Source organism: Primulina eburnea, chromosome 15 (genome assembly GCF_022965805.1).
Source record: "Primulina eburnea isolate SZY01 chromosome 15, ASM2296580v1, whole genome shotgun sequence".
In the NCBI taxonomy this organism is placed as follows: domain Eukaryota; kingdom Viridiplantae; phylum Streptophyta; class Magnoliopsida; order Lamiales; family Gesneriaceae; genus Primulina; species Primulina eburnea.
This window is the reverse complement of record NC_133115.1, coordinates 36524279-36544359: the sequence shown is the minus strand read 5'-3', so window position 1 is coordinate 36544359 and position 20081 is coordinate 36524279. Positions and strand designations below refer to the sequence as shown.

At 33.2% G+C, this 20081-nt stretch overlaps 2 protein-coding genes and 1 pseudogene across 2 annotated transcripts; all 3 read right to left on the bottom strand.

Annotated features, from left to right (window-relative positions):
* Positions 1-101: 101 nt before the first annotated feature.
* LOC140815732 (exosome complex exonuclease RRP44 homolog A-like) lies at positions 102-1821 on the bottom strand. Its single transcript, XM_073174790.1, has 3 exons — positions 1558-1821; positions 1302-1439; positions 102-1192 (listed from the first exon to the last, which is right to left on the bottom strand). Exons 1-3 carry the CDS (start codon positions 1609-1611, stop codon positions 1019-1021), a joined length of 366 nt encoding a protein of 121 aa, XP_073030891.1. The 5' UTR covers positions 1612-1821; the 3' UTR covers positions 102-1018.
* Positions 1822-4649: 2828 nt separating this feature from the next.
* Positions 4650-9815, bottom strand: LOC140815705 (allantoinase-like; annotated as a pseudogene).
* A 3431-nt stretch (positions 9816-13246) lies between these two features.
* On the bottom strand, positions 13247-19231 carry LOC140814148 (secretory carrier-associated membrane protein 3-like). Its single transcript, XM_073173028.1, has 14 exons — positions 18968-19231; positions 18514-18596; positions 18026-18085; positions 17778-17873; positions 17617-17679; positions 15714-15747; positions 15473-15595; positions 14747-14809; positions 14569-14662; positions 14272-14317; positions 14123-14190; positions 13910-13958; positions 13693-13758; positions 13247-13584 (listed from the first exon to the last, which is right to left on the bottom strand). Exons 1-14 carry the CDS (start codon positions 19083-19085, stop codon positions 13498-13500), a joined length of 1050 nt encoding a protein of 349 aa, XP_073029129.1. The 5' UTR covers positions 19086-19231; the 3' UTR covers positions 13247-13497.
* Positions 19232-20081: the final 850 nt, after the last annotated feature.

The window sequence follows — 20081 nt, the reverse complement described above, 5'->3', positions numbered from 1 at the left end:
CGTTTAACTTCACTATATAAAGTATTCGCTTATATCGCATTTTGGGTACTTAATTTGTTAATTGTTGGTTCTTTAGGAAAAAATGGCTGCACCGAAATGGCTTTGTGTTGCATTGATGACAGTGTTATTTAGCTTATCAATGTGCTCCGCCCACAGAGTTAAAAGTTTGAGTTTTTCTTCCCCCATGTCTGACAGCTCCGACGAATCCAATCTTCGTCACATTCTCGCCGAAGTGGATGATCATGAACATGGAAGTGGAGGAGATATAGTCGCTGACAGCGGTGGCGGAGGAGGTGGAGGTTGGAGCAGTGGAGGAAGTCATGGAAGTGGTGGTTATGGTTTTGGCCAAGGCAGTGGTGGCTCCAACATGCCTGGCAGCGGTGGCGGCGGGGGTGGTGGAGGATGGAGTAGCGGTGGTTATGGTGGAAATCCCGGTGGTGGCAGTGGGTATGGTTATGGTCATGGTGGCGGCTCTACTGGAGGTGGTGGTGGTGGTGGTGGTGGTGGTGGCTGGAGCAGTGGTTCTGGAGGAGAAGGGTATGGGTATGGTAGTGGACATGGTTTCGATGATGGATTTTATCCACCAGGCTTCGTTCCCGGGATAGGTGGTCCATTCCATTGCCAACCTATTACCTGCGGTAATCCCAACGGCTGTCCTGGATTTATATTTCACTTTATTTCTAATAAACCAGCTACAGTGAAGGATACTACGAACCTTGTAGTAGGAAATGATCAATCCAAGGAAAATACTGGTTCCAAATCCCCTGAATCTGGATAGAAGCTGGATAAATATTGATTATATATCCTACAGACTCATCATGTTTCTTATGTATTTGTTTGTGAACAGGATATGATAAAAAAAATTTGGCGATGTTCTTGATTGCTAAGAATCCTTGATTAGTACCACGAATAAGACATCTTCACATAATGTTCTATTGAGCAAAATTTAAAGATACTAGACATAAATGCAAAACAATAGATAAAATACTCTTACATCTGTATCCTAAATTATTCAAATTTAAAATAGAGCATACTTGTGGTATTCATTGGAAAAGACAAAAAATTTCCTCTGGGCGTTGCTGCAAAGCGCTCTAATTCTATTATATACTGCCAGATTCTTGTTCTTCACCTCCTCCAACACTATAGATAGAATTACCACATCATCTAGAGCTGGATTTTCCAGTAAATCAATCTAACGACATAGCCAAAGAAAATAAGCAGAATGAGCCAAAAAGTCAGAAACTTTTCCTTGAAAGGTACTAATTTTTTTCTTAAAACAAATAAACGAAATAACAGCTAACCTGATGGAGGACAACATTAGTGTCAACAATGAGAATAGTCGAGGCAGTCGAATTAAGGCGTGCTGCCGAAATATCACAAACTTTACAAAATGGAGCACCGCAGTATATATCATCTCTCAAATATTGTTCTCTCACCACCTGCGAAGTAAGTGTCCAATCAAACGTAGTTAAGGTTTAGGAAACAACACAAACTGAAGAGAAACTGGGAGACGAAGAGGGAGAAAGAAAAATTCAAAAATTAAGGTTTAGGAAGAACCTTGACGAGTTTTCCTTGCTTCGTTTTCTTGACAAACGACTTGCTTTGCAGCATCCTTAAACTTTTTCGAGTATTAATATCACACAAACACTTAGCATAAAACAATAGCTAGATGAATAGGAGAGTTTGTTTTTAAAACTTAATTGAAGTGGAGCATCGGAGTCCAGAAGAAGGGCGGCGAGCGGCGGTAGCGGCGGGATGGACTCGGACAGGGAAAATAGGTAATGTGTTAGTTAATACGGAAAGATTTCACATCCTGATCGTTATATATCGTAAATATATTAGGAATGTTCACGTACAATGTGGAAGATTAATATTAAAAAATATAATCACGATATTAAATAATATTTAAAATCGTTTGAATAACATATTGGTTGTGAGCTTTTGTGAATAATCAAAACACAATAGATATATAAAATACATCATGACTATAAATCATATATATTCACTTATTCACATAATATTTTTCAATATTATAATGATAATTTTCTGAAATTAACAAATATATTTTTCATTCAAATATAATTAACAATAGAAAAACAATAAAAATAAAAATAAAAGAATAGTTAATTTACCGAAACCAAAACCACAATATACTCAAATTGAATACACTTAAATAAATTATTGTCAAATGAAATTCTCTTATTTAACTAAATTGTCATAATAATATTAAAATAAAATCACTAATCTTGTTATTAAGTTAAATATCAACTGAGATTTTGCTAACTTTTAATTTTGTTTACTTTCTCTGTTTATTTTTTAGAATACATACTATATATAGTTAATTTTATATCAGAATGTATCATTTATAAATCAACAATGATTTTAATAATTTCATGTGAAACAAAGTTTTAAAATAATATCATTCAAATATATATGTATAGTAAAACACATATATAAATAAAATAGCACAAAAAAATTTATGAGACGGTCTCACGAGTCAATTTTTTGAGACAAATATCTTATTTGAGTTATTAATAAAAAAATAATACTTTTTATGCCGAATGTATTATTATTTTAAATATGATAAAGTTAATCTGTCTCACGGATAATTTTTCTTGAGGTTGTATCACAAGAGACTAACTAATAAAAAATACGTAATACTGAGTTAAAAATATCATATATAAAAATTTTAATATCTAACAAATGCTAATTAAGTATCACGATAATTCATATTTAATATAAGGATTATCTTGGTTAAAAAATTATAAGGATTATTTCATAAATATAAAGAAATTTCTATTATTTTTAATTTCTCGTTAAGTTTATCTTTATATGAATAAAGTTGAAATAAATCAAACTAATAAAATTAAATTACAAATATAACATCAGAAAAAATTTCAAAAGTACATATAGAATCTACATACTCTCAGTGTCTATTTTTTTTTTTTTGAAAAATTACCATGAAAAAAGACATTTACTGACATGTTTTAATCACACTTAACAAAACTCTGAAAAAAAAACAAGAAGAAGCCATGTAGATTAGCAAGGCGGGAAAAGTTAGAAATAAATTCAATATTTTCAATGAATAATACTGCTCATATATATAATTCTGAAGAGAAGAGCACAAAATTACTATCAAACTAAATCTTTCAAGACTACTATAATCTCATAATTTTATGAAAATAATAGATATATTATATAAATTAACCAAACCGTAAAAAATATAAGAAAAAAAAAACGGAAACAAAAACGAACCATCAATAAATCAAATTAATTAAATCAAAAAAACCAACATAACAATTAAATAACTAAATAAAAAAGAAAATATATAATCACTAAAATAAAATGAAACTCAAAAAAATACAATATATAAAATAAATTAAGAGGAAGTTGGTGAAAAATCCCTATTCAAAACATTTCTTTGGGTTCACTTCCTACTCACAAAATTGTGGTACTATGTCATACAAAATGTGGTACACTTCATGTGGAAATGTGGTACTAAAAAAGTACTCAGGGACTGAACACAAAAAAAATCGACGGCTGGGGACTGAAGGCCAATTTCCCGATAAATTAATGTTATAAAACTAAAACAAATAGATACTAATATATATATAGTTGAGATGAGGGGAGTGATATATTTATAATTACCATAAAAATAAATCTTTAGAGACATAAATGTAATTTTTAAATTTTGTGAAAACTGACAAATATATTTTACTAATTCACAATTGGAAGTAATATATTTATATATAAGTAGATTAATTAATCTGGAAAAAAAACAAAAAGAAGGTCATGTAGAACCACAAGATGGGAAGTAAGAATAAATTCACTGTATTCAATGAATATTAAGACATACACGCACACATATATATAAGAGATTACAAGTTAACCCATATAAAAAAACAATTTGTTAAGCTAAATAAATAGATAGAGAATGACAAACATGAAAATTCACGATTGAAGTAGGAATAAATTCAATGTATTCAATTAAATAAATAGAGAAGGACAAACATGAAAATTCACGATTGAAGTGAGAATAAATTCAATGTATTCAATGAATAAGTAATTTTAATAATTAGTAATAGTAATTAGTTATTTGTATAGCTTGAATCCTCGGTTCGGGTGTGCTGTTGAGGGTAACGAAAAGTAAGATAAAAGAAAGAAATTACAAGTTATGAGTTCAATGTATTCAATGAATAAAAGAAAGAAATTACAAGTTATGGGTTCAATGTATTCAATGAATAGTAATCATCATATTTTAATAATTAGTAATTAGTTATTTAAGATAAAAGAAAGAAATTACAAGTTAACTCATATAAAAAAACAACTTGCTAAGCTAAATAAATAAATAGAGAAGGACAAACATGGAAGGGTTCAATGTATTCAATGAATAGTAATCATCATATTTTAATAATTAGTTATTTAATATAAAAGAACGAAATTACAAGTTAACTCATATAAAACACCAATTGTTAAGCTAAATAAATAAATAAATAGAGAAGGACAAACATGAAAGTTCACAATTGGAATAGAGAAGGACAAACATGGAAGGGTTCAATGTATTCAATGAATAGTAATCATAATATTTTAATAATTAGTAATAATTAGTTATTTAAGATAAAAGAACGAAATTACAAGTTAACTCATATAAAACATTAATTGTTAAGCTAAATAAATAAATAAATAGAGAAGGACAAACATGAAAATTCATAATTGAAAAATAAATAAATAGAGAAGGACAAACATGAAAATTCTGAGATTTTATGTCAGCTGAATTTTGGGAAAGAATCAAACCAGGAACTCACGTTCAATCACGCACACCTTCATCTTGCCAATATAGGGACACCGCAAGCAAAGGGAGCATGCTTCCCCTCTTCAAAAACCAGGTTCCCTCTAACAAAAGTTGCTAAAACCTTTCCAGCGAGTTTTGATCCCATGTATGCTGAGATATTCTGCGTAGTTTAGGTTTTAACGTGTAAATGGGGCCAAAAGAACACGTTTACTTTATATAAACGGTTATGTATTAAGCTTTGAAGTGTCGGTCCATATGAGTATATACCCGATGCTTAAGGTATACATGGTGATTATCGTCAAGCTCAAATTCTATTTCAGGTTCCCAGACAACAAAATCTGCATGATTTCCTATGGCAATTGCCCCCTGCACAAGCGATAAAATCCATCATGAATTACAATTCTACCTGCTACTAAATTACTGAAGTTCTTGTAAATCTAGACCCAAACTGTTTGATCATTATCACCTTTAGATCTTGACCCGAAAGTTTGGCTGGTTTCTCGCTCCACCAGGAAACTAATTGATTCAGACTGATTCCATGTGTACGTCCAAATGACCACGTTACAGGAAGAACAAACTGCACGAATAAATGATAATTAGATTTTAGTTGAAACAGCAGAAAAGGAATTAAAATAACCGGTGAAGAGTTGCAATAAACTGACAAACATAATTTTTATTAATTGACAAATGGAATGCACCTGCAAAGAAGATATGCCTCCCCATGCCTCGAGGAAGTTACCCTCGTTAAAGAGTTTAAGTTCCGGAACTGAGGGAGAGTGATCAGAACTCAACATATCAATGTCCCCATTCTGGAAACACAAAGATTCCATGCTAATGGATGAAAAGAAGAGAATTAATTAAGAACTATTCAAGTGGTTGACAATGAAGAATCAATGGGGGAAGGGAGCGTATAAATAAATTGTGAAGTTCCTTGTACTTTTTGCCAATATCATAACCAATCTGTGCTCTACTTAAATTTCAAAAGATAACATAAGTGGATGATTTTTTATAGCATTCAATCATCGTGTTTAAACAAGATCTAGTGCTGCATAGAAATCGCAAGCAAGAAAGATAAGTTAATCTGAAGTTAATCTGAATTCAAAATTGTTAGGAGAGGTAATGACAGAAGTTACCTTGATAAGTTCCAAAGAAGATCTGGAATCAGCCAAATGAACAATGTGAAGATGAGCTCCTTCAGCAGAACCTCCAGCTCTAGTGTCCTTTGTTACTGTTAACAGCTCTCGTATTGCTGCTTCTTCCCTGAATATACGGATGATATTTATGTAATAGGCCACCCGATTTGAGATCGTTGTGTTTAATATTATATAAATCATGGTTTTGGCTGGAAAACCTGAGACAAATATGTCATGCTGACCTGGAAAAATTTATGAACTGATGCTTGAATTTATAAGTTAACTTAAAGTGCCATTCTGAATCTCACCATGAAGCAGGCCTGCTCTTCAGATAAGTGGCATATGATCGAGGATTTCCGGCATCGTCTATGGTTTCCCTGTCATTTGTGAGTTGTTGCATCTCAGCATGTACAAGCAGCGGTCTTCTATATTTTGCCAGTACAGAGAGCCCTTCCTACAGGAAACTACATATATCCTTGAATCTCCCACAAATTGTATAAAGACAGCACCTGGTTACCTTTATATGGCTGGAATTGGTCATTGGAAAGTCATTGATTCCCGAAGGACACATAAAAGACTAGCAAAAAATACATCAAATATGTCAGACAGATGATGCATGATAGACAGGTAGTTGGACTCAAGATTCAACAGAATCGGTAACAGAAACAGAGACATGGGAGAGCCATCCAAGGTGACTCGGCAATCCTTCGACAATCAAGTGGCATATTGAAGACAACGGTGTATAATCAAATTGAAAAACTATTGGTGCAACTGTATTTTCTTTTAAAAACTATATTCTGATCATATATGTAATTCTAATAATCTGCTGCATGATGATCAAACCTTCAGGCCAAGTACTCCAGCCTCAAGAAGGAGCTCCAGAGAACTTGCATTGAATGCATTTTCTGGTACCAGGCCTCCCCAAAAGCCTGTTTAGAGAAAATTAGATGACATGCAGTAAATTTAGTACAAAAAAAAAGGTATGAAGAGCATACCGACATCAACAAATATCCTCCCTTCAGCAGCTGTGGTCTGAGATTCATAGTCAGAAAAGATGACAAGAAAATAAGAGTCATTTACTCTTTATAGAGCATGCTACAAGGAAATAAGTGATCCTGATCCGCCTTTTAATCTTTTCTCTGTACCTTAAGTTTCAGAGTTTCTTCTGAAACTGTAGATGGAAAACTATTCAATGGCATGTCAATCAATGTCGAGATTCCACCTGCGACAGCATCATGAGATAAATATTTCTTCTCACATAATGAATGCATCTCTTCACAAAATTACATAAACCAATGTATATCTGCATACCAGCAGCAGCTGCTCTTGTCCCCGATGGAAATCCTTCCCAGTTCTTCCAGGATCATCAAGATGTGCATGACTTCCATGAATTAAAAATAGATAAATTATTTGCCCCAAAATCTTTGAAAAGAACATCAAAATATTGAAGATGACATAACTATAAATATCTATTGAAAAATGGAACCTACAAGTTCAATGAGATGCATTACACATGGCTACATACATATTATAAACTGAAAGCTGCAATTTCAATGGCATGCTGTTTTAGTTTATTTTCATTTATTCCAATTGATTTAAACTATAAATAAGGAAAAACGCACAGTTTTACAGTCTTACACGTCAATCAAGCCAGGCATAACAACAGCCTGCCCATAATCAATAATGTGTTTTCTCCGAGCATTTCCTTGCCAAGTATCTCCTTCAACTACAGCTATGATCTTCCCACCTTTCACTTCAACTGCTCATTTTCCGTAGTCATGAAACAATTTATCAGCGAAATAAAATGAAGCTGCTTACAACTTTTTTGGAGAAGAAAAAAATCGTTAAGACGGATTTAATCAGAATAAAACTTGTCAGAATAGATAACCTGCACCAGATATTACAGCACTCGGTGTCACGATGCGCTTACTAGTTATCCAATAGTGTCTATATGGTATGACGCTGCACCTGGTCCTGTAGGACTGCAGAACAAAACTTTATAAACTGCATTACTATAGCTTTAATATAACCAGAAACGTTAAAGGGCACAGATAAGAAGCTAGGATGCAATAGATTTTCTACACAAATTTCTTTTGAAATAGAGGGAGAATGGTGAAATCAACAATCTATTCTGCGATTCTTGGGTTGTATAAAATAGCAGAATCAATACACACAAATTATATATGAATCTGCTATTGATAAAAGAAATCGGATTTTAGAATCTCCATGGATTGATTAGCATAGAAGTAAGTTGAAATGATAGCATCATCTTCCAACATCAAGGATTTATCACCAACAGGATTGGTAAACATGATTGCATCATGAGCATTTCGTCAGAATCTTCTCTCTCTCTAAAAGTATAGAGAATCTCTATAACATGAATATATAGAAGTTCAATTGAATGGAAAGTTTTTCCATTATCTTGAAATTATTCCAACCACAGTTCACAGAAAAATAAAAAGGCAGTCGATCATTTTCTTGAAAATGAAATGTGTTCAATAATATCCTCTATATCGGTTGAACACAAATCAAAAGCCTTGTTATCACCATTTTTGGAATCATCGAACCTGAAATTTCCAATTAAAAAAAGAAATCGATCATGGTTTTCCACGAAAAAGAAACCGAATCAAACTCTTTCCTTGGTCAGTACAGAACTTTTTTTCAATTGAGTCACGCAGGCACAAAAAATGAAAGTTTATTATTATACATGACACTTCTGTAGCTGTCTGCGTGTTACAGCTTAAACTTGGAATTCTAGGAAATTAAAGTAGAAAACAACAGCAACAATATTCCGTTAACCCAGTATCACGGTTATCAAGAATTCGAACAAACAATTGTGACTGTTGATGTGGTAATGATGAATCACTCCATTTTTTTTCTCTGTTGGCTATCGTAAAGATTGGAACTTGGACCTAACTCAACCTCAAAAACTAGCTCAAAGAGAGAGAATTGTTCAATCCCATATATACCACTCAAAGGTTATTTATCCTACTGATGTGGTCTCTCACGTCCAGGAATGAACATCTGGAGTGTGGAGTTTACAAATAACCCAATTATGGGCAGAACGGGTGGCTTAATTATAGGCAGTCCAACACATCACGGTGAAACCCGGGCTCTGATACCATGTAAAGATTGAAACTTGGACCTAACTCAACCCTAAAAGCTAGCTCAAGAGAGGATTGTCCAATCCTATATATACCACTCAAATGTTATTTATCCCAAAAGCTAGCTCGAAAGATTGTCCAATCCCATATATACCAATTAACAGCTATGACTCCAAAGAATTCCAGAAAATGGATACCAATAACACAACAAAAAAGCGTAAAGAAAGAATTTTTATTTATGTCTCTGATCGAGCATATCCAATAATCAAGTAGAACATAAATATATCGCTAGACGTATTCAAGATTCCAAGAAACCGATGCAAAGGGTGTTCCCCCCATGTTTTTTCTTGGAGAGGGAACTTCCGAATTCCAAGGAAACCATACAGATCATATGCAAACGGAGAAAGCCAAATAGGAAATATCCCATTCAAACAGAGAATAAAGGGCACAGACCAGCGGAAAAATGTCGAAATAGAGAAGAATGAGAGACGCAAGAATCGGCAACAGAGCCAGAAACCTCAACTTCCCGGACCCCATCTCCTATGTCACCCCCACTCGCCCACTCTGACTTCTAGAAGTCACAAATTTATCGTCCAACACATTACGTCGCACATATAAGGCGATTATACTTGCAAAATGAAAAATAAATGGAAACCAAATCAACCAAAATAAGGTAACTCCAACGGGTTCTTCGGTATTTGGACCGGTTCACGAAATGCGTAGGCTTGACTGTCACCCACCATCAGCTACACCTGACATTTTTGTTTGTTTGTTTGTTAGATTAGATTCAAGTAGGAAAAGATTCCTTTTACGCATAACTAGTATTTAACCCGTACGATGCACGGGATGATATTGTTAAAAATTAGTGAAAAAATGAATAGATATTTAAATTGAAAAAAATAATATAATAATAAAACTATTTTTTCGTTAATTTTAAAAAAATTCTTAAATACAACACATGTCAATTAATTTTTTTGGCTAATAATCACTATCATATATCAAAATTTTATATTGTGTTAGTCTAAGGCAATGACATGATGTTTATCGTATTTAGTGTATTGATGTCGACCATCAGCCTTAATACAAATTTAATTTTTTAATTTTCGAGAAGCTATATATTATTATTTTTTAACATGTGATAAAAAAATATTTTTAAATCACATTCAATAAAATTAATAAAAACTACTCTTTTCAAAATTCAGTAATTTCATCTAAATCCACATTTACAAACAATTTTATGATATGACACGTGTTTGACACATTTAAATGATAACAATAATTGTTTCATCAATATCTTTATCCAAATTAGTTGTGATTTTATCTACAAATCAATTCATAATATACGCAACATCCTATTCTTTCGAAAGAAAAATGAAACATGTGATAATAAATAAATTATGTATAAATCAGAAAATTTATTTTATTAACATTTACTATGTGTATTCCGAAACAATGTCAATAAATTTTATAAGGTATCTTTTAATAAGATGCATACTTTATTTAGAATTAGTTTAATCATTTCCATTACAGGATATTTTATACTATCATGTATCCGTGAACTTTGTAATATAGAAGAAAATTATTACATTAGTAATACGTAATAATTAAAATTTCGTACAAATAGAAGAATAATATTTTTTACTTCTCGATCATGAAAGACATATTTCAAACTTAATGTCTCGTTGTTCTCGTTGTTTCCATATATAGGTAATCATAATAACGAACAAATCCAAATTTAAATGAACATTACATCTTAGAAGAATTCAAATCATATATGGTGCTAAAAAGAGAAGTTATTTCATAATTCAATTTTGGAGTATATAAATTTAGTAAGATAAATAGAATAAAATTGGTTTCTAATATAATATGCAATATTACATTATTTATAATTTAAAATTCAAATAAGACATCTCAAGGAACAAATCCCTGTTGATTCCTGTTACTAAATTTCGAACCTTTGACGCATAATAATATTCAAAGATTCCATAGCACGTATATAAAAAAAAAAATCCCTGTCGATTCCTGTTATTCAGGGATTTCTGTTACTAAATTTCGAACCTTTGACGCATAATAATATTCAAAGATTCCATAGCACGTATATAAAAAAAAAATCCCTGTCGATTCCTATTATTAAATTTCGATTATATATACATATAGAATATATATATATATAATTTTCTTACTATTTTTATTTTTTATTTTTTTTACTTTTATTGCAGTACATACAACTACTGGCGTGGAATATTATTATTATTATAAGTTTCAGCAAATAATAATGTTTCCAATTTGTCTCATCCGAGGGGAGAGCAATCCCAATAATACATGGCTAATTATATATTTGAAATGAAAGAGTAAAATATAGAAAAAAATTACACTTGCATAAAAATTTTTAAAAACATATGAACGTTCTGAAATATGTAAAATACTAATTAAAATATTATTGATGTATTTTGTCCAAATATACCCAACTAAATCGGCGCAAAATTGGTAACGTACTTGATTAAGTCACATAGTTCTAAATTTGTCCGGAGATAATCATAAAATCATTGTTTTAAGCTATGGACGGATTATGTGGGTTAGTCACATTCTCGTTGTACCAAATAGTATTTTACATGTATGATGCACGAGATGATATTATTAAAATTAGTGAAAAATGAATAGACATTTAAATTGAAAAAATAATATAATTATAAAAACTATTTTTTCGTTAATTTAAAAAAAAAAACTTCTTAAATATAACGCATGTCGATTAATTTTTTTGGCTAATAATCACTACCATATATCAAAATTTTAGATCGTGTTAGCTTATGACAATGACATGATGCTTATCGTGTTTAGTGTATTGATGTCGACCACCAACCTTAATACATATTTAATTATTTAATTTTTGAGAAACTATATATTATTATTTTTTAACATGTGATAAAAATATTTTTAAGTCAAATTCAATAAAATTAATGAGAAAAACTTTTTTTAAAATTCAATAATTTCATCTAAATCCACATTCACAAACAATTTTGTGACATGACACGTGTTTGACCCATTTGAATGATAACAATACTCGTTTTATCAATATCTTTTATCCAAATGAGTTGTAATTTTATCTACAAAATTTCTTCATAATATACACAACTTCTTATTATTCCTAAAGAAAAATGAAATATACGATTATAAATAAATAATGCATAAACCAGAAAAGTTATTTTATTAACATTTACTATGTATATTCCAAAACAATGTCAATAAATTTTATAATGTGTCTCCTAATAAGATGCGTATTTTCTTTAGAATTAGTTTAATCATTTCCATTACGAGATATTTTATAATATCATATATCCATGAACTTTATAATATAAAAGAAAATTATTATATTAATAAATATGTAATAATTAAAATTTTATACCAATAGAAGAACAATTTTACGTCCCACAAAAAAGCACGATGCCCACAAGCCTAGCTTTATAAAATTTTGAATGGACTTTAGGTTGTGAGATTTTGAAATCAAATAATGGTTTAGTATGGATCGAACCAATACCCCAAAATTATTTTAATTTAGGTTAGTAGGTAAAGAATGTTATGTATGAACATAGTTTCAAAACTTTTCTTTATGAATTTCAAATTTTATATATAAATTAAATACTAATAATCACATATATTTAAAATATGAATAAGGAGAAAGAAAATATATATTTAAAGTAAGTAATTAATGTAAAACAAGCAATTAATAAAGAGATAAATGGAAATTAATATTTGATTTTTTTTATGCATACCCACATTATAATATGTTACTTTGATTCAATTATTTAAATTTTTTATTTATCTGTTCATTATGAAAATTAATTAATTAAAGTTTAAAAATAATTCGTTATCGAATTGTGAATTTGTGTTACATGTGATTTCTTTTGATTACGTTGGTAGATGATTGATTTACATTTTTTAAGGTCTTAGATTACTCGTGTTGCTTGGTGCATTCTCCACCTTCTGAAAAAGAACCTCGTTTTGGGTGGTGGGGATCCAGTTTTTGGAACAGTGCCTACGTAAACATGGGACACAATTAGAGGGTAAAGGAGTGTCTCGACTCATATAGCCATGGGTGATGGTGACAAATGGCTAGTCCTCACCCTTTAAAACGATCTTTTCTAGATCTGTTTTCACGGCTTGTTTTGCCAACCTCTCCCCATATCCTTAACTGTTTAGGCTGGAACAACCAGAGTATCTAGGAGAATTCAAAGTATTACAGATGATCTCTATGGATATAGTAGCTCTAATTCTATCAACTTTCTGCTCTGTTTCATGTCCTTCCCTCGGATTCATCTCATTTTTTTAAAAAAAAAACAAAAAAGACTGTAACTGTAGTTTGCCACCTAAAAAAGAACACTCGAATTCATAGAATAAAATTTACATGTCACAACCAATTATACTACTTGATCAATGGGGATTCTGCATCGATGTGGGACGTTTTTGGATGTTATATTGCCGCTCTCACGGCACCCCTAGCGACTTCACGCTTCATTTCTGCTGCTTTGCCACTGCCTCGGAAGTACATATATACTTGCTGCACAATCAATCCGAAGCAACAGTAAGATTTCTGACCAAACGACTCACTTGAATTGCGTACAATGGAATTACTATCTGGAAAATCAACAGATAAAAAATGCAAGACCTGAATAACCCAAAGGCTTAGAACTGATTCCAGGCAAAATAGTCCGAACCCAATGAAGTAGAAAACCTGTGAAATCGATTTTTTTTATCTCAGATTACTGCTACAGAACAAAGTGGAAGGATCCCTTTTGTATCAATAAAATCATAAATTTAATCTGCTACAGAGATGTTAAACTACTTTGCTCATTGTTACAGCTAAGCAGGGATTAAAAACTCACCCCGACTATAGCATGATCGCCTATGATATCTATAGCTGGCAGGATACCTCTGTAAAAACCAGCATCCATTATCAGACTTAAATATCAATCGAAAAGCTTTTGAGGATAATAAAACACAGTTTCAAATAAAATAATTCAAATTATGAGAATAAAGATTCGCTGGCGGAAATCGTGAAAAGCAACTCAGTTGAAAAAATTTCAAGGAAGACTTACGTCAGGGATTTCCCTTTGAAAACAATTGGGGGCGCAACCGCCGCAAATATACAAAAGCCAATGTGAAGCTGTAAGGATATGCAATGAAACATTGTGATCAGTTCAGTTTCAGACGCAAAAATCCATGACTATTTATATAAGAAACTTACCAAGTAAAACAAGAAAAACCACCCAAACTTCAACGCACTCTCTGTTCTGTAATATTTAAAGGAATAACAAGTCAACCTCTATGAAGAAATTGCCAACGGTTGATCCATGTATGGTACAAAAAAATTCAGGCATTCAATGAAATTCAACTCTCCACATTGACGAATTTCCCTGACCTAGAAAGCTGTCCATATATCAAGTTTTAGTGACAACCTTTTGAATCCCAACGTTTTCCACCATAAATCATTCTCGAGTATATAACTGTAAAATTTAGTTTTGCAAAAGATAGAAGGACAAACCTAAAAGCTCGGTAAAGTGGACGATACCATAACACATAGGCTCCTGGAACCCCAGAAATGAAGTAAATAATACCAAGAAACCATATCTTCGGATCTATGGGAAGGATTATAAAGTTAAAACATGAGTCCAAAACACAGACATCAATAATAGTACACAATAGCATGACTGGACACTAACCTCCAAGTTTAATCCACGCGGCAGTAACGGCAACCAAATTCCAGAAAAGGGCAAATGTGAGTCCTGATCACCAACAGCACAAGGATAATAAGTAGCATTCCTATACAATCCTCCGCATATCCTCAATGACAAGTAACAGGGAACTCTTGCAGATTTTAGGCTAAATGACAAGAATTCTTTGATGCATTCGAAATTGCAATCCTATACTTAGATTAATTTTGATCCCAGTGAACCATGGATACAGAAACATGCAGGATCTCCAATTTTACATGTAGTAGCATGGTCATGGCTTTCTTTGATACACAAAAATAATCTGGCAACCCCAGTTCAATGTTAAGAGGAAAAAAATGTTTGCGCCAAATTCAAGAGACGTTATCTAATCAATGAGTTGTCTGGAATAAATTTCATCCAAATGAATGGTACTTCAATTTTAAAAAGGAAAGGATGATGAAAGTCTTAAGTCATGCAGATGATATCAGAAATTTACAAACAGATTTCTCTTAAGTAGCAAACAAATGTCAGCCATGCAAAATAAATTACTTCTATTTGTTATATCTGGATAAATTATGACAACTCGTGACTGTTTTTAACCCTTCACAAAATGAATAGTAAAAAGATTATAAAAAGGGGAATAAGAAACTACGGGATTAATTTAGCAGAATAGCATGAGTGGCAAGAAAAACACAGAACTTCCACAAGTCACAACAGTGCTATCAAATTACATACCCAACAAGGTTGTAAATGCAACATATTGTAGCCTCTGCAGATGAATTGGTATTTCATTTGCAATGTCATGATGAATGATGGGAAAAAAGGGAGGCCAATTTTTCTCCTCAAGAACAATACCAGCTGCACAGAAACGAAAAACAATGATCTTATCTTCATTATAGGTGTGAATTCAAGACAATAAGAATTTTTTTTATAAACAATAAACAATAAGAAGATTCAATTAAATAAGAAAAGGCACCTCGTGCAGCAGCTTCTTCTTTCCTCCTAACTTCCTGCAGGGCATCATTAACAAGTATTAGGAGAGTCCAAACTAAAAACATCTTACATGTGATGATTCGTTTTTTTGGGGTGCACATAGGAATGAAAGGTGAGCGTCGAGCTGGCTGGCTCAGGGTCTATTGAGTTGAAAATTTTGAACTCGAGCACAAACTCAATCTTAGTTGTCCATGAGCTTGTAAGTCGCTCTGAGATAAATTTTTTGAAAAAAATATATATTTAATATTATATAAAATACTATTGTTGATTTTATTTATAAATAAATTTCACGCATGTGCTCAAACTCGTGGTTTGAGCTCAAGGTCGATTGTTTTCCAATTGAGCTCAAACTCAAATTATTTACGACCCTTAACTTATACATAATACACAAAAATTGGAAAAATGAGGGACAAATTCTAGCTTGGAATGGATTGGGCCTATCATGCACTACTGGGAATGCAACCAAAGTCACACATTGAAAGATTGGTTCATAAGATGGAAAGATATATCCATTGATATGAGGTCTTTTGGGAAAAGTTCAAAAGCAAATTCATGAAGGTTTATGCTCAAAGTGTACAATCTCATACCATTGTGGAGATATGTGACTTCCATGACACAATAAGTGGTATCAGAGTCATGGTCGACATTGAGCCATGTGAGTAGAATCCTCAGATACTTAAACGAAGGAGGTGAGGGCTCTCAGTAAATCCGTGATGACCTCTCGAGGTATGATGCTCCCGGTATTTTATGTAAAGTGTGCGCCCTAACGCAGTGAAGAGGAATGACCTCGATTGAAGGAAGCATAGACTTGAGGGGATCCGGAACCATGAGAATAATGGTGGAACTTTGTTTGAGGGAAGGATTGTTGAGAATGCAACCAAAGTCCCATATTGGAAGATCAAAAGAAAGATTGTGGATTAATAAGAGAGGAAGAATATCTTTATTGGTATGAGGTCTTTTAGGTAAAGACCAAAAGCAAATCCACAATCGTGGAGATATGTGACTTCCTTGATACAACAAGTGTAACAAGTGGTATCAGAGCCATGGTCGAGATCGAGCCATGTAGGTGGAATCTTCTGATACTTAAACAAATGAAGTGAGGGCTCAGATAAAATTCTTTGATAACCTCTCGAGGTGATTGATGCTCCCGATATTTCATGTAAGGCGTGCGCCCCAACACGGTGAAGAAAAGTGACCTCCAATGGAGGCAAATAAGGCTTGAGAGAAGGCCCGGACCACAAGAATAATAGTGGAACTTTGTGTGAGGGAAGGATTGTTGGGAAAGCAACCAAAGTCCCATATTGGAAGATACATCGTAAGATCATGAGTTAATAAGATGAAATGATATATTCATTGGTATAAAGACTTTTGGGTAAAGTCCTTTATGCAAAAAATGAACGATATCGTACCATTGTGGGGATATGTGACTCCCATGGCACACAAGTGTATGATATCATACCATTGTAGAGATATGCGTGTTCCATGGCACAACAGGTAAAAATAATTGACATGATGTAAAATGTTGTCCAGCGGACATATATACACAAGTTAAATGATGCACACGAGAAACCCTTTATATTATGCTTAATTACTCATAGCTTTTGGGCTACAATCTAGGAACTCCTCCCAAGTATTCTATTCGAAGAATTAAAGATTCATGCTTGACGGAGAAGTGCAATTACTGCAGGCATAGAGGTGCAATATAAATGGATCAGAAGGACTCTGGCACTGAGTTTTCCAAATTACCATTGGTTGCTCCTTTGGAGTCACTAAATATAGCTCAGAAGGATTTCTAGCAGGGTCTACAAGACGAGTCACTGAATAAATTCATATCACATTAGGGACCAAAAGATGCCCAAAAATTCACGTTCTACCTATGCAGTTACCTGTTCCCTCCTTTTCAATTCATTTTCCTTAGCTTGTAGCTCTCGTTCTTTCTTTTTCAAGTCCTGTATTTGTAGTTATTTTCTTAAAAGACGTAGTGAAGAAAAAGAAAATGAAGAAACAAATATAGTGTTGCAGGTTAATATTAAAAACTTACACCTACCGCAGCACTATCAATAGGAATATCAACAGGAGCTGTAGGATTGTAGAAATCAGCAGGTTCTGGAGGAAGGGGCGAAAGTCTTGAGTTCGTGGCGGTCTGAAAATAGAGAAATCAATGTTTTATGTGATTGATGATAATACAGCAATTCATATTTCTCAATTAAATTATCAAGGTGCCGAGAAATCGAGTATCTTAAATTTTAAGAATGGAATAAAGTTCTTTCTAAACCTTGGAACAGATGAACTCACCGTCGTATAGAATGAGCCTCCGCTATAGTTGGATCTTGCTTTACCTCTTGCCCCGCCATCCTAGATTTATATGCACATTGCCGTGTCAATTGAATAAATTATGGACAAAATGGAGACTTACAAAGTTTAATCGACAAACTTTTGGTACCTAACGTACATGGGCAACTTAAATGGAAATTTCAGCTAACCTGATTGAAAAAAGCAACTGAAAATTCATAGACGGCAAACACAACTTAGGGGGAAAACACGATTTTACATGCCAAACAATATTCAGGGAGCGAGTGACTTCAAAATCACAAGGAATCCATATTTAATCAAGCCATGAACAAACCAATCATCAAAAGAAAACCCCAACTCTTATCTTCCTCCAAACAAATTCATTACATGAAAACAGCAAAATAACTTCGGTTTTGCGCGTTTTAGAACCCAAAATCAGTATCCACAAGCAACCCAAGACACAAATGCAGGAATAAACAGATAGAACTTACAGCAAAGGGATTGACTTCCTCTTCTTCATCAAATGGGTTACGATCATATCGGCCAGCCATCTTCCCCAAGTAAATTAAATTATCTAGTATAGCAACAACAAAAGAGAGCTTCAAAATCTAATTAAGTAGATAATTTTGAAGAAAAGTTTCAAGCTTGGGGACGAAGAAATTTACGACAATATATGATTCAAAGGTTGAACAGAGGTTCTAGAAAGCGAGGCAGCTGGTCAGACAAAACGCGCTATTGATTTCCTTTGAATAAATTTTATTTTTATTTAATTATTACCGCAACTTTTGTTGAAAAAGAAGTTTTTAAGGTCTATAATAGACCAAACGTCAGTGAAATTGTTCAGTATTGGTTTTAGTTGTGTTTCGATTCACCTGCTCCTCTGACACGTGTCTTCCTTCTTTACTTGTTAAGCGATATCATAAAACAAATGAGAAGCTGGTGTACCTGAATTCCTTGTGTGTTTGTCAAGGCGAGAGTATGTACAGTGGTGTTGCAGGAAGAGAGAGGTAAATGCACGCTTTGAATTTGATAATCCAAATCTATAAAAGCCATTCAGTAACATTGATGTGGTAGACCAGAAATATACGCTGATGCATGTGAATTATGGAAAACATCATGGAAACAAATCCTCATATTAAACGATTCCCTGTAAACCCGCCATCGTTCCATGCAAACTGGCTCAGAGCTGTAACTCGTGGAGGAAATCTAAACAGATTGTCTTTTGTTACAACTAACCTTAAAAGCAACCCTTAAAAGCCAATGGGTTGCTGTGTCAGCACGAATAACACTCCACCAAAGAGTGCAAGAAAACATACCAGTAAATCTCCACCTCAGACAAGCAAAACAGTGAAAGAAGCCCTATGAAACATTCCTCCCTTCCTCGAAAACAACACAAGCTCAACTCTCATAAAGTGTTCGCCTTTGCTAATGCATGAGGTTTCCAAGACCACCCTAGATGAGATGAAACAACGAGACGGCGACGTTTTCAAGAAATGTTCAATGGCTTCCGGTAACGAGGAGCAGCCTGCGGCACTCTCAGCGAAAGCGTGAGTCCTTCGACGACAATGACAGAGAAGAAGAACAAAACGGGCACAGGAGCAACAACGTTTATAAAATCCGACAGAGTAATTCACCGGCCAGGATAAGGAACGATTCATTTGCTGCGGCCGGGAGGATAGAGAAAACCATCGGGAGATCTCCAGACTCCAGGTGCTATATCCGAGCTCTCACCTGATCCGATCGGGTCAGGCCTGTATCAGGACATGGGTCCTGCAGCAATAAGTGTTGGAATTTGTTCAAAGTTACAAATATAAATAAAAAAAAAAAAAAAGGATGTTTATTTCCTATTTGGCTATCCTAATTTCAATTCAAATGATGCGATAAATTTGAAGCGGTGCAATGGTTCTGAACCAAATGTCATGCATGTTCGGAAGAGCCACTCTTAACGGTTATATTTGATCGAAAAGATGTGATGAAAAGTGTTTTTCAATATCTATAAATAACAGATAACACTTTGAAAAATTGATAGCAAGAAAAAACATCAATCGAAAAACAACCA